The sequence below is a fragment of the Ovis canadensis genome, chromosome 6 (assembly GCF_042477335.2).
Source record: "Ovis canadensis isolate MfBH-ARS-UI-01 breed Bighorn chromosome 6, ARS-UI_OviCan_v2, whole genome shotgun sequence".
NCBI lineage: Eukaryota > Metazoa > Chordata > Mammalia > Artiodactyla > Bovidae > Ovis > Ovis canadensis.
In genome coordinates, this window is record NC_091250.1 from 118775273 (window position 1) to 118800080 (window position 24808).

General features: G+C 40.3%; 1 protein-coding gene across 1 annotated transcript; it reads right to left on the minus strand.

Moving 5' to 3' along the window:
- Positions 1-4157: 4157 nt before the first annotated feature.
- On the minus strand, positions 4158-23418 carry HSD17B13 (hydroxysteroid 17-beta dehydrogenase 13). The gene is made up of 7 exons (XM_069594681.1): positions 22926-23418; positions 19588-19695; positions 18412-18543; positions 15583-15689; positions 12432-12569; positions 8268-8384; positions 4158-6564 (listed from the first exon to the last, which is right to left on the minus strand). The coding sequence occupies exons 1-7, from the start codon at positions 23133-23135 to the stop codon at positions 6474-6476; spliced, it is 903 nt and encodes a 300-aa protein (XP_069450782.1). The 5' UTR covers positions 23136-23418; the 3' UTR covers positions 4158-6473.
- Between the last annotated feature and the right edge of the window lie 1390 nt (positions 23419-24808).

Here is a 24808-nt window from a genome sequence, read left to right on the forward strand (position 1 = left end):
GTCTGACTCTGTGACCTGTTAACGATGTTGTGATAGTTTCAGGTGGACAGCAAAGGGTCTCAGCCATGCATATACATGTATCCATTCTCCCTCAGACTCCTCTTCCGTCCAGGCTGCCCAATGGACACTTCTGATTAATGCAGTGATGCCGTGTTCTCCCTGGTTAGTGTTAAGCTCTCCCAGATGAGGAACAGACATCCTTTGCATGTGTGAGGTTATTTATTTTGTTATGTCTACAATTCCCTTCCTGCTGGTGATGGTGTATGAGAGGCAAGGTGCAGTCACTATTCAAAAAGATTACATTTCATTTTTTTCAATAATTATTACCTAGAGAGTTCAAGGCAAGACATAGTTACAAGATGTGCTGTTTGGTGTTATTCTATAACATCTTAAATGATACATTTAACATGACCAGAAAATAAATTATTTCACATTTTCTGCACACTCTGGTTCAGGCTTGAATTTGTGGTTATTATCTAAGAAGTGCCATAACAGTCTTTGAGTGATTGGAAGCTAGTATTTACAAGTAGCACAATGGATGATGCAAAATCAAGAGTAACAATGTAACTAGCATGAAATATAGATGGTAGGAGAGATTTTAGAGGCAAGAAAATATATATTACTTTAATACAAACATGTTACAAGCACCATGGTGTTATGAGAAATTGTAGCGTTACTACCTCTTTCTTGTGTTGAAGGATAAGAAATTAACAAGAAGCGGCTCATTTGATGGGGGCACACAAGGTGGCACAGCGGTGAAGAATCTGCTTGCCAATGCAGGAGATGGAAGAGACACACTTTCGATCCCTGAGTAGGGAAAATCCCCTGGAGGAAGAAATGGCAACCCATTCCAGTATCCTTGCCTGGAAAATTCCACGGAGAAGGTTGCAGAGTTGGAGGCAACTGAGCATGCACACATGGCTCATTTGATAATAAAGAAAAAAAAATGACTCTTGGACCAAATAAGAAAAAAGTACTGGGAAGAATCTTTACATGCATTGCATGGACAATAATTAAAACTTTTACTATTCTAAAGTGAAAGTTGCTCAGTTATGCCCAACTTTTTGGGACCCCATGGACTATACAATCCATGGAATTCTCCAGGCCAGAATACTGGAGTGGGTAGTTGTTTCCTTCTCCAGGGAATCTTCCCAACCCAGGAATTGAAGTGGGTCTCTTGCATTGCAGGCGGTTTCTTTACCAACTGAGTTATCAGGGAAGCCCTTTTATTCTAAATCTTCATCAATAAATCTCTATACTTAAGTGGACTTGTGAATTTTATAATATATATATTATATAATATATATACATATATATATATTTTTTTTTGGGCCAAGCAGCATGTGGGATCTTAATCCCCTGACCAGAGATTGAACCAGTGCCCCCTGCAGTGTAAGTGCGGAGTCTTAACCACTGGGCCATCAGGGAAGTCCCTGTTATACATTGTTAACCAACTTCTTTATGTAGACAAGAACCCTCAAGTGTGCCTGGGTATGCCCAGGGACCTGCACACCCAGGAGGTAGCCTTAGAACTGGGGTTTCGGTGGGAGTGAGGCCCTTTGAGGAGATTTATGAGATGGAGATTGTCACAGTAGAATATTTAAAAGCACAGCAGGAACATATAAGAAAGAATCAATAGCCAAACTATGTAGGGAAAACAGGCAAAAGATCTCAATATTTGTGTTCTCAGGTATTTCTCTGAGTTTCACTCAAAAAAGCTGAAAGCCAAAAATTAAGTTGAATTAAAAAGGAAAGGGGTTTTTTTTTTTTTTGCACCTAACATTGGGATTTAATTTATTTGGGTCAGTCCCTAGCTCAAATTCCTCAGTTCCTTCCTCTTGCACTCAGAAAAATCAGCTTATCACAGTGGCCTATGTGATGTCCAATAATCTGATATCTCTCTCGGCACGTTGCCTACAATTCTGCCCACTTGTTCTCCCACTCTGGCTTCATTGACTTAATAGAGTTCTTCAGAAAAGTTTGTGTCTTTGTCAGAATTTGCTCTTTCCTTTCCCTAGATATTTGAATGGGCCATGGTTTCACTTCCCACATATTTCTACCCCAAGATGTTAGTTCTCAGATTTCTTCCTTGACTCTTCTATTTTATTCTTTTTAATTGGAGTACGGTTGCTTTTGGGCTTCCCAGGTGGTGCAGTGGGAAAGAATCTGCCTGCCAGTGCAGGAGACACAGGTTCCCTGTGTTGGGAAGATCCCCTGCAGTAGAAAGTGGCAAGCACTCCAGTATTCTTGCCTGGAAAATTCCATGAGCAGAGGAATCTGGTGGGCTACAGTCCATGGGGTTGCAAAGAGCTGTACACGGCTGAGCACATATGCGCTGAGTGGTTGCTTTACATTGTTGTGTTAGGTTCTGCCGCACAGCAAAGTGATCAGCTATATGTATACGTACATCCTCCACCGACTCTCATTTAGTCTGTTGCTTGTCCTATCTACTGCATGAGAGCTACATTAAGAAAAAGAGTTTGCTTTATTCACTGATGCTTCCCCGAGTCCAAAACTGAGGCTAATCCTCAATAAGTGTTTGTTAAGTAAATAAAAAAGGAAATAAATTGAGAAAATCTGGAAACATCCTAAATGTTCTATTATAAGGGAACAGTTAAATATAGTACCATTTAGTACTATATGCCCATGAAAAAGGATGAGGTTAAATTTTATATGCTGAAAGAAAAGGCTTTCAGGATATTTTGGTGAACTAACAAAACAAGTTACAGGATATAGGACACATCTTGAAACAATTAATGTAACACATGCTGTAAAAGAAGGTATTTGTCATATGTGTGCTTATACGTGCATGAGAAAAAGATGGGAAGATGTACATTAATAGCCTGATCTCTAGGGAATGGGACTGTGGAGGAGAGGTTTATATATTTTTACTTTACATATTTCTCTTTTGAAGTTTTGTAATCATACTTTTAAGATAATACCTTTTGAAGACTTCCCTAGTGGTTCAGTGGTTGGGACTCCACACTTCCAATGCAGGGTTTGGTTTCTGATCAGGGAACTAGGATCCCACATGCCATGTGGTGCAGTCAAATAAATAAATAATGACTAAAATAATAACAATACATTTTAAGCTTCCACTCATAAAGTTCTTAATTTTAAGGCAAACAATAGAAACAAAAATCATGAACAAATATTAAAGGACTGATGCTGAAGCTGAAGCTGCAATACTTTGGCCACCTGATGCAAAGAACTGACTCATTGGAAAAGACCCTGATGCTGGGAAAGATTGAAGGCAGGAGGAGAAGGGGACAACAAAGCATAAGATGGTAAGATGGCATCACTGACTCAAAAGACATGAGTTTGAGCAAGCTCCAGGGGTTGGTGGTGGACAGGGAAGCCTGGTGTGCTGCAGTCTGTGGGGTTGCAAAGAGTCGGATACAACTGAGCGACTGAATTGAACTGAAGTGAATAAGGAAAAAAGTCTCAAAATGATAGTACTCTGTGCAGTGCCTCACATACAAAGGACTCAGTAAGTTTCAGTGTGTAAACCTCCTAACAGTCAAAGAAACTGGAGTTGGGAGAATCCCTAATCCCTCTCTGCATCTGTAAGCTCTGTCTGCTTGATAATACCCAGGTCCTTGCTTCCTGAAAGATGCTTAAAGGCTCAGAGCTTAAAGATAAAAACTCCTAATTTTATAACTACAAGAGGTTATTTTTAAAAAGCATAGCAACATATTTATCATTTGTTTTTAAAATATTGTTTTTATTAATGATTTGCATTTAATCATTTACTTTCACTTAGGATAAAGCAGGCAGAGAAGACAATGGCACCCCACTCCAGTACTCTTGCCTGGAAAATCCCATGGATGGAGAAGCCTGGTAGACTGCATTCCATGGGGTCGCTAAGAGTCGGACATGACTGAGCGACTTCACTTTTACTTTTCACTTTCATGCATTGGAAATGGCAACCCACTCCAGTATTCTTGCCTGGAGAATCCCAGGGACGAGGGAGCCTGGTGGGCTGCCATATGGGGTTGCACAGAGTCAGAAACGACTGAAGCGACTTAGCAGCAGCAGCAGCAGGATAAAACAGGAGGATAGTCTAAGCCAAAGTAGTTTATAGCATTAGTGAAAAACAGAGAAAACTAGATTATCCTTGATGTACTTGGAGTCAGATTTTTTTTCTATTTTATATATATATATATATATATAAAAACAACAACTCTATTTTCCCTTCCATCTCTCAGATCCACAGTACAGTATTAAGTAGCTGGCCTAGCATCCATGCATTAGCTTTCATTTTTTTAAGCTCAAAGCTGTCCAAGCATCTCTGGTACCAATAATATGTGCTGCACTCAATATGCCAGCAAATTTGGAAAACTCAGCAGTGGCCACAGGACTGGAAAAGGTCAGTTTTCATTCCAATCCCAAAGAAAGGCAATGCCAAAGAATGCTCAGACTACCGCACAATTGCACTCATCTCACATGCTAGTAAGGTAATGCTCAAAATTCTTCAAGCCAGGCTTCAACAATATGTGAACCGTGAACTTCCTGATGTTCAAGCTAGTTTTAGAAAAGGCAGAGGAACCAGAGATCAAATTGCCAACATCTGCTGGATCATGGAAAAAGCAAGAGAGTTCCAGAAACACATCTATTTCTGCTTTCTTGACTATGCCAAAGCCTTTGACTGTGTGGATGACAATAAACTGTGGAAAATTCTGAAAGAGATGGGAATACCAGACCACCTGACCTGCCTCTTGAGAAATCTGTATGCAGGTCAGGAAGCAACAGTTAGAACTGGACATGGAACAACAGACTGGTTCCAAATAGGAAAAGGAGGACGTCAAGGCTGTATATTGTCACCCTGCTTATTTAACTTCTATGCAGAGTACATCATGAGAAACGCTGGACTGGAGGAAACACAAGCTGGAATCAAGACTGCCAGGAGAAAGATCAATAACCTCAGGTATGCAGATGACACCACCCTTATGGCAGAAAGTGAAGAGGAGCTAAAAAGCCTCTTGATGAAAGTGAAAGAGGAGAGTGAAAAAGCTGGCTTAAAGCTCAACATTCAGAAAACGAAGATCATGGCATCCGGTCCCATCACTTCATGGGAAATAGATGGGGAAACAGTGGAAACAGTGTCAGACTTTATTTTTTTTGGGCTCCAAAATCACTGCAGATGGTGACTGCAGCCATGAAATTAAAAGACGCTTACTCCTTGGAAGAAAAGTTATGACCAACCTAGGTAGCATATTCAAAAGCAGAGACATTACTTTGCCGACTAAGATCCATCTAGCCAAGGCTATGGTTTTTCCTGTGGTCATGTATGGATGTGAGAGTTGGACTGTGAAGAAGGCTGAGCGCCAAAGAATTGATGCTTTTGAACTGTGGTGTGGGAGAAGACTCTTGAGGGTCCCTTGGACTGCAAGGAGATCCAACCAGTCCATTCTGAAGGAGATCAACCCTGGGATTTCTTTGGAAGGAATGATGCTAAAGCTGAAACTCCAGTACTTTGGCCACTTCATGCGAAAAGTTGACTCATTGGAAAAGACTGGGATCCTGGGAGGGATTGGGGGCAGGAGGAGAAGGGGACGACAGGGGATGAGATGGCTGGATGGCATCACTGACTTGATGGACGTGAGTCTGGGTGAACTCCAGGAGTTGGTGATGGACAGGGAGGCCTGGTGTGCTGCAATTCATGGGGTCACAAAGAGTCGGACACGACTGAGCGACTGAACCGAACTGAACCGAACTGAACCAATAATATGTGAAAACATAAACTACAAAGAAAGAGGTTACCATGGGGTTAAAATTTCAGATACCCTGAGATTCAAGAGAGACTTATCTTTTGTAATGTCACAGTATTTTCAGTGACTATGAAAAGGGCAGAAAGTGTGGAGGGCACACTCTTGGTGGATATAAAATCTATATTAGGAACAGAATAAGGTAAGAAAGCACTGTTACGGGCTGATGAAAAAGGGAGAAGCAAGAGAAAGCTTCCAAATGTTGACTTGCATAGGTGTAATCTGTCTCTTTTTTGGAGTACAGCCATCTGCTTAAACTTGGTCTCTGATTGCTAGCTCACACTGCGTACTTGCTGACATTCTGTGGCCAGGCTACAGATTTACATCAAGAACAGTCTTAAAATGTCCCTGTGTAAATAAGTTCTTTTTGTATTTACTCTCAGGGAGGTAGCTTTGTCCACCTTTAAACGAAAAGAAAAGAAAGGAAACCTCTTAAAGAGAAATGACCTCTTAAGTATGTTTACGTAAGCATACAAGTTTTTGAGAGGCACAGAATGAAAAGTGGATCTATTAAAACTGCATGCATAATCTTAAGAAATAGAAAGACAGGTGATTAGTCTTGTTCATTTGACCACTGCTAATGCCAAACCAATGTTTTTTAATATTAACAGCATTGAAAACTGTGAAATAGAGCTTTGAAGCATTGACTCTAAATTTAGTTCCACATCATTAAGGTGCATACATCTCAGCCTGGAGCTCATGTATTCATTTCATTTTGATTTTGTGGCCAATCACTGCTTCAAATTGAATATCCTGTACGCGATTTATGGCTGCCAAGGCACGTTCAGGGAGAAATCTGTATGAAAGAAAAGATGAACGTTTTTCAGTTTAAAATCTTGGACATCAGAGTTCATTTTTGTTGTCAGTTAAAATAACCTGAGAGTTGTCTGGTTTGCACTTAATTTTTTTTCTGTTCTTCCTTTCTTTCTTTATGTCTACCTTGCTCTTTGTGTGTGTGTGTGTCTTTTAATACTCACAGTTCAAATATCACGCAAATATGAAGAAAGCACTGATATATACCATTCTTCTCACCTTCTTATATTAATAAAATCTGGCTTAAAATCTTATGTGAGTAAAGACCGAAATATGAAGGTCTGGACTTATTTTTTGTAAATGTCAATGAATCCTGATGCTAAGAGTTCACAGAGGAACAGCACCAGAATCCATTTAATCAATTGCTCCACTTCTTGAGTTTTTACTGCATATCTATAATATGGTACTTTAAAAGCAGCAACTGCCTTTGAGGAACTTCTTGTTTAAGAGGTTAAGCAACCGGCATAGATGACTTCACTGGGAATTCTATAAATTGTTTAGGAAAGAAATAATACCATTTCACACAAGCTATTCCTGAAAGGAGAAGAGGAGAGACTACTTTACGAATCAGTTTATGAGATAAGTATTATGCTGACCCAAAAGTCAAAGACATTACAGAGCAGGGTTAGTTTAATCTTTAGAATGACTCAGTGTAATTCATTTCGTTAGCAAACTAAAATGCAAAGACCAACAATCCTCTTAATATATTCAGTAAAACTTTTGACAAAATTCACATCTACTCTTGATGAAGACTCTCATCAAAATAATAATAGAAAGGAACTTCTTCAACTTGATAAAGAGCAAATGAAAAAAATCTGCAGCTGATATCATTCTGAATTGTGAAAGTGTGACTACTTTCCTCCTAAGATCAGAGGCAACACTTGGACGTGTGCTTTCATCAGTCCTCTCTGACATTGCAACAGGAGGTTCTAGCCAGTGTGATAAGGCAAGAAATAAAAAACATAAAGATTGGAAAAAAGAAGAAGCCAAAGTGTGTCTTGATTTACAGACAATATGATCATCTATGTAAAAATATCTGTTAGAATCTACAAAAAAGCTACTAAAAGTGAGTACAGCAAGGTTGCTAAATACAGATCAAAATGCAAAAATCAAACACATGCAAGTAACAAATAATGGAAAATAGAGATCTTTTAAAATGTCATTTGCAATAGCATCAAAGATTTGAAATATTTTGGGGTAAATCTGACAAAAAGTGTGTAAGACTAGTACACTGAAAGCTACATGATGCTGTTATTTCAATATGTACACATATTGAAAAAGATGAAAAAATAAAAAGAAGAGGTATATTGTGTTCTGTGTACTCTTCGGTTTGAAGACTCAATAATGTTAATAATATTAGTTCATTCTCCCCCGATTGGTCTATAGATTCAATGCAGTCTTAATCAAAACCCCAGCAGGCTTCTTTATTTTTAGCTAGTTCACCATATTACATTCTCTTTATACTGTCTTTCCTTGTCTCTGGCAAAGACTGGGCAGAGACGGTGGATATAGTACAGAAAATGATTCATCCTCTTTTGATAGACTGGGTAAGGTAATAACAGAGGCAACTTAACTGTTTCCCCTTGGCATGGAGAGTTTCCATGGCAACTTTCACAACTGAAAGGCTCTTCATCATGATAGCTCTATCAGTGTTTTAGCATTTTCGGTGTTTTGTGCTGTACTTACCTCTCTATTGCTAAGGAGATATTGATATATGATGGAACAAAAATCATTTTCTTATTGGTAAGTATTCCATCTATCAAGCTTCTTACAACTTCTTCTGTCTCCAACACAGGCCATATTCTGTGATTTAAAATATAAAGTTGGATTCTTTTTATTTATTTATTTATTTTAATTAATGAAGGCAGGAAAACGGTCTTTTCATCAGTTAGGATTTAAAAGTTTCTAGAATTCACTGCTCAAATGCCACCTGCCTCCCCTCCCCCATGCCATGTTGATGTTTCGTTATCACAGTCTTCTACTTCCACATCCCACTCTGTGTTTCATGGCTCACTCAGTCAAAACATCAAAGCGGTGGAGAGGAATTAGATAGAAGGGCAGGAGAGGAGGCAAGGAAGCCTAATGGGTAGAACTGACCACAGGACAGAAAGAAGACATCCGACGTCTTTCTTCAGGGCTCATTAGCTACAGGAAAAGAAATCTAGAACTAAGTACACTTGCTTTCTTGCGGAGGTGTCCCACAAAGCTGGACTGTTTTGTACTGTACCGACTTGCCTGTACTACAGTTTAATGAGAGTTCAATCCCATGGATGCAGGAGCCTGGTAGGCTGCAGTCCATGGCATTGAGAAGAGTCGAGCACAACTGAGCGACTTCCCTTTCACTCTTCACTTTCATGCATTGAAGGAAATGGCAACCCACTCCAGTGTTCTTGCCTGGAAAATCCCAGGGATGGGGGAGCCTGGTGGGCTGCTGTCTATGGGGTTGCACAGAGTCAGACACGACTGAAGCGACTTAGCAGCAGCAGCAAGGTGTGTGTGTTATGTTACGACTGGAGGGGTGTGACCTTGCTTGTACTCAAGACCGTACACATGAGTTCTTGAGAAGTATTCATAACCACAAGCCCAGTGTAGAATGCCCATTAGTACAAGATGATAGCAGGAAATTAAAGTGTAAATGGATTGAAAGTATTGCACCAAAATTAAGATGTCTGAGTGGCTTAGTAATAAAAAGGTTGTACAGAAGAATTAAGTAGGTAGTGACAGTTATAACTTCCTTCCTTGAGATCTCGTGTGATTGATTGCAGATGATGGTGTGATCGAGGTCTCCATGGCATTGAGTGGCAAGCCAGCCAAGAATAATACAAATCAATATTTTTCTAAATTATGGGGTGCTGCCTCTTTCCTCCCTGATTTCTCCTACCTGATTCTATCAACGGCATCTCTAAGCCAAATCTGCCATATGGACATGTCAGCCTTTGCCAAGGAAATTCAGAATCAGGGAGTCTGGGTGGGACCAGTCCCAGATTTTCAGCATTGCCTGGGTCAGCCCTTAGGGTCACCCTAGGAACCCACACACCTGAGGTCACATTATTTTTGTTTGTTTGTTGGCTTGACCATGCAGCATTCAGGGTCTTCATTCCCCCAGCAGGGACTGAACCCCCGCTCCCTGCATTGGGAGCTTGGAGTCATAACCGCTCAACCACCAGGAAAGTCCCCGAGGTTGCATTAGCCTCAGTCTTCTCAGCTATTTTGCCTTCTCCACCAGAAGACCCAGTCCTCTGGGCACACACTAAGCCTGAATGCTTACCAAGAGGGTTTTTATTGGGCCCAATTTCCTATTTAAGAACAATGAGCCCAGAGTCCCAGTTGTATCATGGTATTTACTAATATACAGTGCTGCATACTTGTTAAGTGTCTGTGTTCTAACTCAGTTAATGATTCAACTGCCAGGGACTGGCTACAGCTCCAGAGATGACACAGCAGGTTTAGGGGTTCAGTGTCAGTAGCTTCAAATCTGGCATGTGGCGTGTGCATGCTCAGGCGTGTCCGACTGTAATGAGGCTGAGCTTAAAAGGGAGTGTTAACTCTGTTGTGAGTGTGCACGCTAAGGCACTTCAGTTGTGTTCAACTCTTTGTAACCCTATGGACTCTAGCCCAGCAGGCTCCTCTGTCCATGAGATTCTCCAGGCAAGAATACTGGAGTGGGTTGCCATTTTCTCCTCCAGGGGATCTTCCTGACTCAGGGAATGAACCTGTGTCTCCTCCGTTGACAGGTGGGTTCTTCAACATCTAAGCCACCTGGGAAGCCCTGTTAACTCTTTTGAATGACTATATTTAGGACTAATTCCCTTCTTGTAATAAACTGACTTCACATTAGCAAGCTTAGTATATTTTGTTAACTTGTAGCAGAATGTATACTGGAATTGAGGCAAATTTGTGAAGCAGGTGTATTAATTTTAGGGTCCTTATCCTCACCTTTCTGCTTTTTTCCCTCTTTTTTCAGGGCCAATTTCTCCTCTCTTATGATCTGATCCTCCCTTACCAGAGACAAAGTATATATTTGCAGAAATTCACCTTGATCATTTTGAGGGTTTTCCTAATGGCTCAGACAGTGAAGAATCCGCCTGCAATGCAGAAGACATGAATTCAATCCCCGGGTCATGATCACCTGGAGAAGGAAATGGCTACCCACTCCAGCATTCTTACCTGGAGAAGGGTCATGATCCCCTGGAGAAGGAAATGGCTACCCACTCCAGCATTCTTACCTGGAGAATTCCATGGACAGAAGAGCGTGGTGGGCTACAGTCCAAGGGGTCACAAAGAGTCAGACATGACTGAGCAAATAACACTATTACTTTCAAGGGATTAGAGATTCAGTGTATTGCTGTTCTAAAAATGTTTGCATTGTAAAGAAAGACAGGGTGGTAACCGTGACCAAATGCCTGTGGTTATATTGACTATGTCAATGTTTTTCAAACCTGTCTCCAGACTTACTTGATATGGTTGTAAACGAAGCAAAACAAAACAAAATGCCTTGTTCTTAGAACTCGTTCCAGTTTACTGAGTCGGAATTTCTAAGGGAGAGGCTAAGAACATTTACTTTTTATGTAAGCACAGATGATGATTCTTAGGATCAGGCAAGTTTGGACAATACTGGAGGACTTTTTGCCAGCACTGTGGTCGGTGTTGCGAGGAAGATGGTAGAAATGAGGCAGATTCCTGTGCCTTTCCATACTCCATTTGAGGAAGATGAACCACGAAGGGGAGAAGGGGATGTTAGGTATCATTCATTTTGGGGATGTGGTTCCAAGAGAAGGCACCTCTCCATCCTGCCCATCCCCATTCTCACTCCCTCTTAGCATCTGCATGTGTGTTGACTCTTTCACGTGGACATGAATAAACACCCGTTGCTGGACAGGTGGACACGAGGAAGGAAAGGGTAGGACGAATTGAGAAAGTAGCATCAAAATATGTACTCTGTCATGTGTAAAGCAGATGACTAGTGGGAAGTTACAATATAACACAGGGAGCCCTGCCCAGCATTTTGTGATGACCTGGGGTGGGGAACGGGGAGTGTGGGTGCGATGGCAGGGAGAGAGGCTCACGAAGGAGGGGGTGTGTATACATATCATGGGCACTCAGTTACTTCAGTGGTGTCTGACTCTTCGTGACCCCATGGCTCATTGCCCGTGAGATTTTCCAGGCAAGAATACTGGAGCAGGATGCCAATTCCTCCTCCAGGGGACCTTCCCAACTCAGGGGCTGAAGCCACGCCTCCTGCATCTCCTGTACTGCAGGTGCATTCTTTACTGCTGAGCCACTGGGGAAGCCTATATACATATTTGGGCTGACTGATTTGGGTTGTTGTATGGCAGAAACCAGCACAACATTGTAAAGCAATTATCCTCCAATTTAAAAAAGTAAAAAGTGATAATGTTGAATGTTGAAAGAAAAGATACCCATTGCCTGGATTCAATGGCAGCTGATCTCTCCTGCTAGTCCCTAAAGCATTTCCCCTTCGTTCATCTAATTTCAAAGTGAAGACATAAAGGCAGTACAGTAACATTAATAAGAAAAAAATGACAAAAAAAAGAAAAAAATGCTTTTCCTTTTCCGTTTTTTTGCCCCTATTTTCTCAGTTGACCCACCTACAAATTTCTCATGTAATTTTCATAGGAATTTCTTATGTAATTTTCATAGGAATTACTCATGTAATTGTCATAGGAATTTCTCACGTAATTTTCATAGGAATTTCTCATGTAATTTTATATGAATTTCTCATGTAGTTTTCATAGTAATCGCTCATGTAATTTTCTTACTAATTTCTCATGTAATTTTCATCCTAATTTCTCATGCTATATTTCTATCCTAACTTGATCTTGGCCTCACCTTGTACTTGGGTTTTTGGTGAATCCAGTATTCACAAAAACTGGGCAGAGACATGAAGTTTTGATACCAGTTTTTCCCAAGGCTTCAAGTTCTGATGTCAGGGCTCGGTGGAAACCAACAGCAGCAAATTTGCTGGAACTGTAAGAGAATTATCTGTCCTTGTTAGCTAAGGGAAAGTGAAATACATTCTTCAACTCTGTGTGAAAAGAAAATGTTGATTTTGCTTGAGAACTAATAAAAGCCAAACCCCCAAATCTTCCACTTGGTCATCTATTTTCATATCTGGTTTCACTGAATTGTGACTGTAGCAGTAATAACAATAGAACAAATTCTAATAAAGCTTTAACTTCATTACTGATCACTTTTCCACCCTACATGTAGTTTTCCATGCAATCTTTAAACTTTTTTCTAATCAGTTTTTACTACTATTTTTATTTTGAAAAATATGAATCAAGAAGAACATGTTTAGAAAAATTACGTAACTAATATCTGTATTAACAAGCTTCTGTGAGACTCTATGCATCTCTACTTCCTCAGGGATTTCTCTCCTGAAATGTAGAGTTCACTTTGGCTTCTTAATTTCATTGTGAACATCTGGAGTAAAAAGACTTGCTGTGTTAGTGTGTGCGACCTTCAACATATCACCTTGTCTTTTTCCTTTGAGTTTCTGATCTTTAAAATGCTGGTAATAAAATACATGACTGTCTTGAGGATTAAATTGCATAATAACTCTATTACTTAAAAGTAATATGCATAATAACTTTATTACCTATAAGGAGCTATGTAATGTTAATTGTATTTTTGACCCAGATTGCAATAAGAACAATAAAGTTAAAGGTTGACTGCTTTCTTAAAGGAATAGGAAAAAGGAAAACTATTAGTACATTGGGTTTCCACATTTCTAAACATTAAAACAATATTGCATGTTTAATCTGTAAAATTCTGATTTGTGTTTTACGATGGTAGAGGCTGCTTGAAACAAATATTTGAATGTGCATGGACACCTTAACCTACAGTGAAACTTAACTACAGCTGTGACTACTTTCAGTGTCAGAAATAATTTGATTCGTGACTAAATTCAACCTTGAACATGGATGTGCGGGTAAACAATAAACCAGCTATCTACCTATTCATCCCCAGCCACTGATAAACATGTTAGCAAGTTAAATTTTTCTATGAGGTTGATATAAGGCTGGAATAAGAAAATGAGATGCCATTGAAGGAGGTACAAAGAAAAGATTCTTTGCAAATAGTGAATCCTGATGAAAGTGAAAGAGGAGAGTGAAAAAGTTGGCTTAAAGCTCAACATTCAGAAAACGAAGATCATGGCATCTGGTCCCATCACTTCATGGGAAATAGATGGGGAAACAATGGAAACAGTGTCAGACTTTATTTTGAGGGGCTCCAAAATCACTGCAAATGGTGGTTGCAGCCATGAAATTAAAAGACGCTTACTCGTTGGAAGGAAAGTTATGACCAACCTAGATAGCATATTCAAAAGCAGAGACATTACTTTGCCGACTAAGGTGCATCTAGTCAAGACTATGTTTCCTGTGGTCATGTATGGATGTGAGAGTTGGACTGTGAAGAAAGCTGAGTGCCGAAGAATTGATGCTTTTGGAGTGTGGTGTTGGAGAAGACTCTTGAGAGTCCCTTGGACTGCAAGGAGATCCAACCAGTCTATCCTAAAGGACATCAGTCCTGGGTGTTCATTGGAAGGACTGATGCTAAAGCTGAAACTCCAATACTTTGGCCACCTCAAGCAAAGAGTTGACCCATTGGAAAAGACTCTGATGCTGGGAGGGATTGGGGGCAGGAGAAGAAGGGGGCAACAGAGGATGAGATGGCTGGATTGCATCACTGACTCGATGGACATGAGTTTGGGTGAACTCCGGGAGATGGTGATGAACAGGGAGGCCTGGCGTGCTGCGATTCATGGGGTCGCAAAGAGTTGGAAACGACTGAGCGACTGAACTGAACTGAACTGAACTGAAGGCCTTCTTACCTTCTTCTTTTTATATCCTAGTTGTCTGTTGTTTTGTTGCTGTTTAGTCGCTAAGCTGTGTCTTTTGTGACCCCATGGACTGTATGTAGTCTGCCAGGCCCCTGTGTCCATGGGATTTTCCAGACTAGAATACTGGAGTGGGTTGCCATTTTCTTCTCCAGGGGATCTTCCCAACCTAGGATCAAACCCTCGTCTCCTACCTTGGCAGGTAGATCTTTACCATTGAGCCACCAGGGAAGCCCATGTCCTTGATAGAGCATGGAGTATGCTATCTGCATCTTTTAAGATGGTAGAGGCTTTCTCTCAATCTTTCTCTCTCTTTTTCTGCCTCTCTCTGTCTCTTACACACACACACACAGTCTCTCATGACACAAGCACACTGGAAAATGTTTTGATCCGGTGGCCACTCTGTTTAGCTTTTCTTGGGCACAAGGACCATTGCACAGACTTATGTTCATTTGGACTTATCTGTATGTTTTGCTTCTTAGCCTGTGAGTTCCTCATTTCTTTTATGAACATCTACTCATTCCAGGATACAATGGAAACATCCTTGGTTACACTCTTTTCTTTCATTGCTGTGCAGAGGAGTTTTCAGAAATTTAGAAATATTTTAAATGATGATGAGTTTCCTTATTTTAGGAGAAGTCATTTTTAGGAGTTTACTCCAAATTACTATATATATTCTATAAATCCAAATTAACTGTATGAGATTTCTTTAGTTTTTATTTTTTGCAAGACATTTGATTTTTTGTTGTAAGAAGATTCAAAAATGAATAAAACATAATTCTAGCTCTCTGAAAAGAATTTAAAAATGAAATAAATTACCTGTTAGGAAGATTGGAATCTGAGGCCTAATAAACCCTTAAAGGGGCTTCTCTGGTAGCATTAGTGGTAAAGAACCTGCTTTTCAATGCAGGAGATGAAAGAGCTATGGGTTCAGTCCTTGGGTTGGGAAGATCCCCTGGAGAAGGGCATAGCAACCCACTTCAATATTCTTGCCTGGGGAATACCATGGATAGAGGAGTCTGGTGGGCTACAGTCCCTGGGGTCTCAAAGAGTTGGACAGGACTGAAGCGACTTAGCATGGATGCATGTAAATACTTACAAGTGTAAAAATAAATAACACTGCTAGAAAGTAATACTTACCAATATGGAATAAGATAAGGAATCACTCCGTGGCCGCACACTGAAGCCACCGTGACAATGTGGCCATGGTTTCTCCTTATCATTGATGGAAGAAGTGCTTTTGTGATCTTCAGAATCATTGCAGAGAGAAAAGTAACAATGACACAAGTGTTAGATTTCCCAACCAGGTAGGTTTATTTTTTTAATTAAGTAATTTTAATTGGAGGATAACTACCTTACAAAACTGAAGGTTTTTTTGCCATACATCGACATGAATCAGCCACAGGTGCACGTGTCCCTCATCCTGAGCCTCCCTCCCACCTCCCTCCCTATCCTATCCCTCTGGGTTGTCCCACAGCGCCAGTTTTGAGTGGCCCTGATTCATGAATCGAACTTACACTGGTCATCTGTTTTCCATATGGTAATATACACATTTCAGTGCTATTCTCTCAAATCATCCCACCCTCACCTTCTCCCACTTCATATATGTAAGAAGTATTACATGTTTTTAAACTTGTAAGAGGTTGCCAAGCCCTTCTGCAGGGGATCTTCCCAGCCCAAGGATTGAATCCACAGCTCTTTCATCTGTTCTTTGCATCTGTGTCTCTTTTGCTGCCTTGCATGTAGGGTTGTTGTTACCGTGGTGGTTTTATTTTTTAAGACAAAATGTCTTTGAGACAACTTTTACAATGAAATAAAATGTGTGCCAAGATTCCATGATTACTTCTCTATCAGTGACAGAAATGAAAAATGATTGGAATGATTGGTTTAAGCTGACATTGAGTGCTGTGTACCGTGTACCACATGCCAAAAACTCATCTTAATATCCCTTTCCCTGGTGGCTCAGAGGTTAAAGTGTTTGCCTGCAATGTGGGAGACCTGGGTTTGATCCCTGGGTCGGGAAGATTCCCTGGAGAAGGAAATGGCAACCCACTCCAGTACTCTTGCCTGGAGAACCCCATGGACTGAGGAGCTTGGTGGGCTACAGTCCATAGGGTCACAAAGAGTCGGACACGACTGAGTGACTTCACTTCACTTTCCCTTCAGAGGGAATCCATAAAATCTCTTTTATGGATCCAACAATGTTATTAAGGAAAAACTCAAGAGTTTTCAGAACTGAAAAAATTCCAGATGGTAATCTTATATCTTGTGATTTCTTTGGTTTGGGACTTTAGCTTTCTAACAAGAAGAGTTAAAACCCTGTGTAGCTATATCAGTTTCGGTAGAAAAAGTTGAGTCCTAAACTGATGGTCATTAGGCAACATAATTAGGTTTAGTATCTCCTGTTTGTAATATTGTGCATCATATATTGATGCCATAGGAAACAAACGCCTTTCTTTTCCTCCCAAAAGCTTTCTGTTTTGTGAGAAATATCAATAATATTTTATGAGAATTTTATAAGTCCACCCTGTGGACCCTATGCAAATTCATAGAGCCAGAACTGCCAAACCACAGCACACCCAAATTCCTGACCCAAGAAACTGTAAGAGGAAAGCAAACATTTATTCTTGCACTTCATGTGAAGAGTTGACTCATTGGAAAAGGCTGATGCTGGGAGGGATTGGGGGCAGGAGGAGAAGGGAATGACAGAGGCTGAGATGGCTGGATGGCATCACCGACTCGATGGACGTGAGTTTGAGTGAACTCCAGGAGTTGGTGACTGACAGGGAGGGCTGGCGTGCTGCGATTCATGGGGTCACAAAGAGTCGGACACGACTGAGCGACTGAACTGAACTGTACTGATAGAGAGTGAATGCATGGAGTCTCTTTGTAGTTCAGTGGAAACAATAATTCATTCTCATTAGCATATGTAAAGGATTTGGGAAAATGAGGAAACATAGCTCTTTTTTTCTTCTCTCTCCTGGAATCCAGCTCTGTCCTAGGTTCCACAATAACAATGAGGCACTGGAAGATTAATTCATATAAAAGTTCTCTACAAAGGCACATTTCCGTCTCTCACAAAACAAACCAATTTTAAGAGGTCTGTAGAGCCATATCTCTAAGCTCCAACCTGATGTAGCCCTTGTCCAGATTCCCATTTAAAATAGTCTCCAACTCCTATATAACCCAAGTAGGGAGCTCTTTATCCTTTCTATTCTACAATTCCATGACATAAGGTTGCAAGGGAATGTACACAATATGTATTTTCTGTAAAGCACCAAAAAGATATACACTGACAATCCTTAGAAAACAAAACAAACAAGTGTTAGTTGCTCAGTCATGTCCAGCTCTTTGCGATCCCATGGACTGCAGCTCACTAGGCTCTTCTGTCCATGGGATTCTCCAGACTAGAATACTGGAGTGGGCTGCCGTTTCCTTCTCCGGGGGATCTTCCCAACCCAGGGGTCAAACCTGGGTCTCCTGCATTGCAGGCAGATGCTTCACTGTTTAAGCTACCAGGGAAGGCCTATCCTTAGAAAAGCGCCACAAATATCTGGTTGGCCAAAAAGTTCATTCGGATTTGTCATCAGCTGGCAAAACCAGTATGAACATTTTGGCCTACCCAATATTCTTTTTGAGTGCCTAGTACGTGCCAGGCTTTGTGTAGGTACTGGTGGATGAGACAGACTAACTAGCCCACATTCTGGTGAGTTGTGTTTCCTTGAACCCTGTGCCCTTCTGTCGGTTGTTATTCAATTGCCAAGTTGTGTCTGACTCTTTGCAACCCCATGGACTGCAGCATGCCACGAATCCTTCTGTCAGAGACACCAATATTTTATGATGGTTGTTTTAAGGCAAAGAGATGCAGTTGTCCATCCAGAAGGGTGTGAACCCAATTATGAATTTCATGTACCTTAAGAGAAGTTGTCAGACACGCACAACCTAGGGATGTTTCTGACTCACACTCACCCAAAAATGTCCTAAGATGTTGACCTCAAAAGTTTTGGTGATCTCCTCATCCTTTGTACTAAGAAGGTCAGCTGGATATATTGCCCCAGCATTATTCACCACGATGGTTACATCACCAACTTCTTTCTTTACCTTTTGAAATAGAATGAACAGTCATTGGGTGCATTATAGAATAGAAATAGAAAGTTCATTGGATGTATTATAGAAACTCAAAGTTTTGGGACTAATATCATCCAGGGATCAGATTCATTATTCTATTTGATGAGATTGCTCAGAGTTTGAGGGGAAAAGAGCATTAGCCCAAAGTGTGGTTACAAAGGTAACACTGTCATAAAACTGGGATAACCTGGTTTTTTAACAGCTAAATTTCAGTACCCAGTACATCATAGTGTTTTTTTTGTAACTTACCAATAAAGTGAAATTAGTGTTCTGTTGATTAACTGATATATCAGTTCTAATCAAACATTTAAAAACTGCTAATTGAGTAATCGTAGTTTCACCACCTAGGTCATGTGTACTCGCGACATGACCTTGGTTTGACATATCAGTTCTTACCAAATATTTTTAAAGTGCTAATTGGGTAATCTTGGCTTCTCCACCTACTAGCTACATGACCTTTGTCTGATTTCACCTCTTTGAATCTCAATTTGCTCATCAGTCAAATGAGGTTTATAGAGTTATTGTAGGGATTAGAGGGTGAAAATATCTATCAACATGCTTGGTCCATTGTATTTGATATTTACTCTTAAACATTGTTATTATAATTAATATACATTTTCTATAGAAGATTAGTTTGGCACCAACATAAAATCCCAAAGAGGAAATAATTAAAGGAAATAATAAAGGAACTTCTGTAAAGATGATAGGACTAAAAGGAAGACTAGAACATGATACTTTCTCCTGGTGATAAATCTTTGTTCTTTCACTCTGTACTATTGCTTGAATTTCTGATCAGAATGAAATTGACTAATAATACAAAACAACAATAATAGGCAGAGTTGAGTGGATCATATGGAAGAAAAAAGTGTATGTCCTTCCTTGTAAACACAGCTACCTCAGTTGGCAGAGGCTAAAAAAAAAAATCAAGTTTAAATTAGGCTGTCATAAAGAACCTTTTCATATTCCATGTAAAGGGACATAAAACCACGGGGAGAAATGTGTACGCTGAAGTCTCACCTGGTCTACGGAGCTGTAAATCTCTTCCCTGTTACTGCAGTCTACCACAAACACGTGTGTAGTGGCCCCTAGTTTTCTGCATTCTGCAGCAGTTTCCTCAACACCATGCTGTAATTGGGAAAAAACAAATTCTGAAAGGTGAGTAGACAAGAGGGAGGTAGAAAATAGCTGAGATTCAATTTTTTCAAAGGTTAAAATTCAGAGGACTTCCCTGGTGGTCCTATGGTTAAGAATCTGCCTTCCAATGCAGGGGACGCAGGCTCAATCCCTGGTCGGGGAACTAAGATCCCACATGCTGTGGCGCAACGAAGCCCGTGTGTCACAAGTAGAGAAACCCCAACAAAACTAGAGAAACCCCAACAAAACTAGAGAAAGCTTGCTGCAACAAAAGCCCGTGCAGCCAAAAAAAAAAAAGAAAGAAAGAAAAACAAATTGAAACAGAATTTCCTCCTTGTTTGTGAGCAAATTTCATGAGAGACACTGCTTGACTAATTTGCAGAGGTCACAACCTGGCTTTTCTGCCAAGGAAGGCTCATATTAGTCTCCTGTGTTTCCACCTTGTTTTGCTATATTTTCATAGCTTAAAGAACATGCTTGAAAGATACTGCTCTTTGTGGTGTCATGAAGAGAGATGTTTGAGTATGGAGAAGAAAAAAAAATCAACAGTATATTTACCATATATTTGTTGAGCACCAATTATGTAATAGACAGTAAAGCATAAATTCTAAACTAGTGGTAATTTTAAACTAGATACCTCTGCCCATTAGACTTTTCTCGACAATTCTGCTTTAAACCTCTAGAAAGGAAGAAGGAAGAAGGATCCTTATTTGAGAAAACCTTTCATGGAGAGACTATGCTACTACTTCCAGGGCGGGAATATTATATTCTTCAGGTGTCCTGGAGTGAAAATGGGCAAAGGCCATGGATGGATTCTCGTCTATGTAACTGCTTTGCACGTAACTCCAGGACATAGAGACAGAGGAACTCATTTTCAGCCTAAATTCAAAGACCTCTTTCCTAAAATAAAGTCACCCTGATGCTTCTTAACTTGCATTTCTGGAAAATTAGCATTCTTTTCAAGTTCTGACATCTGTTGAAATTCATAAAGATTATAAAGTATTTAAAATTATACTGTTTCCTTTCAGAATTTGTTAGCTCTTCTCTGTGATGAAGAGTCAAGATGTCTTGAAAGCCCTTTTGGCATGTTGGGATGTTAGTGGTGTGGTTGTTATTTGGGGCTGTCTCCGAGTCAGTGTTGGGTGGTTTTCCTTTTCCAGTAGGGATGACGAATAATACAAAACAATAATAACAGGCAGAGTTGAGTGGTTTGTATGGAAGGAAAAAGTATATATCCTTCATCCAAGGTCATTGTCCCTCACAGATTTCTGAGGAGTTTCAGAGGTATAAAGAAGGAGGTCAGGAGACTTTCACTATTTGGGTTTTAGCTGGGAGCTTGTTCATTGCAGATTGCAAGATGACACTCTTATCTCTAGAGTCAAGGTCAGTTGAGAGCTATTAGTAATCTAAGTTTTCATCAGATGCTGAGCTAGAAAACTGCAAGATGTAATGTCTTGTCTTCATAAGCAAAATGCTCGCTTCAACTCCAGCATGTGGTGTGTACTCCACTTGTCACAGTTCAGATTTAATGTGAATAAACTGTTAATATGACTTGGTGTGTAAGGAAAAAGAAGCCAACATAACAGAAAGACAGTTGATAGTTAAAGGAGATCTGAGTTACACTTACAGCCTTAGAGTGAATCATGTAATACCTTAAATGTTCAACCATAAAAATGCAAGGGCTCAAAGAGACCCTGTGAGGCCAGGTGACCCATCCTTCAAGCAGAATCTTAAATAAGTCATTTTTACTTCTTATCATTGGGATTTAAAAAATACTTAATAAATGTCAGGTCTTTCTCCAAAAATATACATCTGGAGGGATCCAGAGTTCAAATTTCATCAAGCCTTTCTCATGAATTTATACTTATTTATTTATTTTTTTGACAAACACCTGAGAAAAGCAGGCAGTTATTTTCTCAATTTGTAAATTCTTGTCCTTTTCTTGAAAGTGTGTTGAAACTCTTCAAGGACCAAACTGATGCCAAATAGCTTTTATGTGAATCAGCTTATCTTAAGTGCTCATATCTGTTATATAAAAATATATCAATTTTTTGTGTGTAATGTAATATTATTTATTAAATAGAAAGAACCAGAGAACAAGTTTTCTAAATTCAAAAGACATTTCTGAAGGTCTTAAGAAAATAGGTGCCAGTTAGACATGTTGGCAAAGAACATTAACATTTGGCAACTAAAGTCTCACTGTGATTTTTAGAAACACTAACTCTCAAAAAAAAAAACAACTGGATAATTTTTTTCCTATCCTAAAATTCTGCAAGCATTTTTTTCTGTGAATATTTTCATGGCCAAGTCAGAATTCAAAAGTTTAGGAGACCCTGGACTCTGGTGGCCCAGTAGTTAAGAGTCAGTACTTCAAATGCAAGACGCATGGGTTCAGTTCCTGGTGGGGGAACTAGAATTCTGCATGCCATGTGGCGCAGCGAAAAAATTTTAAAAATAAGAACAAAGCAAAAGTTCAGGGAAAATGACACAAGATTTCAGTTGTGAGTAGTTAATTTAATGTTTACAAATATCAGTACCAAAAAAAAACAAAAACAAACAAAGGCCCAAGAAAAAGTCTGACACTCTTCATGGAAGGGTATTAAATATGACTAACATTTCCTATAGCCAGGCATTGTTTTAAGCACTTAAATAGTAATTTGTTTAGTCTTTCTATCTGTTAAGAGCCAGATGGTAAACATAATAGGGTTCTGTGCATGTGAGAGTTGGGCACCAAGAGGTTCTGTTACATGTTCTTTGTTTTTCATTTGATTTTTGCCTGGACAGCCCTTTAAAAAATACATCCCTAGCTCAACAGGCTGCTCTGGGAGCAAGTCTGGCCCACTGGCTGTAGTGTGTTAACCTCTGTTCTTAACGCATCCTGTGGACTGTTATCCCCATTTCAGAGATAGGGAAATGAGTCTGGGAGAAATTAAGTGACAGTTCAATTTAAACAGTTTGGAAGTAGCGTGGCTCCTGAATCCGTTATCAAACCAGCATATCAGGACACAAAAATCACTGCTAAGGTCTCAGTGAAGTTTCCATCAAATCATCCTGATGCATGTGTAGAGTAAGGTTCTAAAAAATGTAGTTAACCCACTTTGAACAAGAAAAATACCAAGATAAGCAAATGCTAAGTCAAATCATTTTAAAAAACACCCGTCTCACTTATATGGGCCCTCCCTGGCAGGTAACTTTAAAAGATGGGCAAATGAATCCAGTACCTTATTAATATCCCACAGAACCAGTCTGCTCTTCCGTTGTGCAAATTCATAGGCGGTCTGCCTGCCTATTCCATGCCCGGCTCCTGTAATGAGAACAATCTCCCCAGCCACAGATTTTCTCCTCCTCGGAATGAAGACCTTCAGCAGTGATTCCAAGCAGGAATAAACAATGATGAGCAGAAGCAGAAGGAGATCCAAGATAATCTTCATGGCTCTGCTCTGCCCTTTTCTCCTCTGCCTCAGTTCCTGTCTAGTCTCAGCAAAGTGCTCTCCTCTTCAAAGAGCTTCAGGAATGAGCTGCATTCTAGGTGTTGATGGGGCTGGCCAAAGTAGTGAAGATTTGTAGGCAGGTTTTGGTCATGTGTTCTAATGGGTTAGATACCACTTGAGCTTTTGAAGCTGGGCCAGTTGTTAGTAAAAACTTGGCACAGGGATAAGGGAAATCTAGAGAAGGTATTCTCTGGACTTGCTTTCTGAGAAGCATTTCTGTACTATGTTTCATCACATCAACTGAAAAAAAAAAAAGATGCACAACCTGAAAGCTGAGTGCGTGTGTCTGTGTTAGTCGCTCAGGCACGTCTGACTCTTTGTGATCCCATGAACTGCAGCCCGCCAGTCTTCTTTGTCCTTGGAATTTTTCAGGCAAGAATACTGGAATGGGTCACCGTTCCCTTCTCCAGGGGATCTTCCCGACCAAGGGATCGAACCTGGGTCTCCCACATTGCAGGTGGATTCTTTATTGTCCATTGAGGACTATAGGCTGACATTATAGCCTGTCAGATAGTACTGTTCCAAAGATATAAAGTGAAGTTGCTCAGTCGTGTCCCACTCTTTGCAACCCCATAGACTGTAGCCTGCTAGGTTCCTCTATCCATGAGATTCTCCAGGCAAGAATACTGGAGTGGGTTTCCATTTCCTTCTCCGGGGGATCTTCCCAACACAGGGATCAAACCTGGGTCTCCCGCCCTGAGGGCAGACTCTTTACTGTCTGAGCCACCAGGGGCTCCCCAAAGATGTAAGGAAGTGGTCCAGTGGCTAAGGCTCTGTTCCCAGTGCAGAGAGCCTGAGTTTGGTCCTTGCTTGGGGAACAAGATCCCACATGCCCACTTGACTTTTCCTTCCAGGATGTCTGGCCCTAGGTGGTGATCATGCCATCAGGGTTATCTGGGTCATTAAGATCTTTTTTGTACAGTTATTCTGTGTATTCTTGCCACCTCTTCTTAATACCTTCTGTTTCCATTAGACCCGTACCATTTCTGCCCTTAACTCTGCCTATTTTTACATGAAATGTTCCCTTGGTATCTCTATTTTTCTTGAAGAGATCTCTAGTCTTTTCCATTCTATTGTTTTCCTCCATTTCTTTCCATTGTTTACTAAAGAAAGCTTTGTCTTTCCTTGCTGTTCTTTGGAACTCTGCATTCAGATGGCTTTATCTCTCCTTTGCCTTTCGCTTTTTTTCTTTTCTCAGCTATTTGTAAGGCCTCCTCAGACAACTGTTTTGCCTTTTTGCATTTCTTCTTCTTGGGAATAGTTTTGATCCCTGCCTCCTGTACAATGTCATGAACCTCTGTCCATAGTTCTTTGAGCACTCTGTCTTTCATATCTAATCCCTTGAATCTATTTGTCATTTCCACTGTATAAAGGATTTGACTTCAGTCATACCTGAATGGCCTAGTACTTTTCCCTACTTTTTTCAATTTAAGTCTGAATTTTGCAATAAGGAGTTCATGATCTTAGCCACAGTCAGCTTCTGGTCTTTTTTTTTGCTGACTATATAGTGCTGGGAGCCAGCGTGAGGAACTCCACCCATAGCAAAGGTCATGAGGAAGGAGGCTCGGTGTTACACAAAGGCGGGACCGAGCCCCAGGAGACCCCCTGTTCCT

Bases quoted from the DNA above. Each gene is read 5' to 3' on its own strand.
- HSD17B13 (XM_069594681.1), bottom strand. From the start codon at position 23,135: ATGAAGATTATCTTGGATCTCCTTCTGCTTCTGCTCATCATTGTTTAT. The intron at 12,570-15,582 runs GTAAGTATTACT...ATTCTCTTACAG, and splicing joins CCTTATCTTATTCCATATTG to TTCCAGCAAATTTGCTGCTG. The intron at 8,385-12,431 runs GTGAGGCCAAGA...TTTAAATCACAG, and splicing joins ACCAAAAACCCAAGTACAAG to AATATGGCCTGTGTTGGAGA.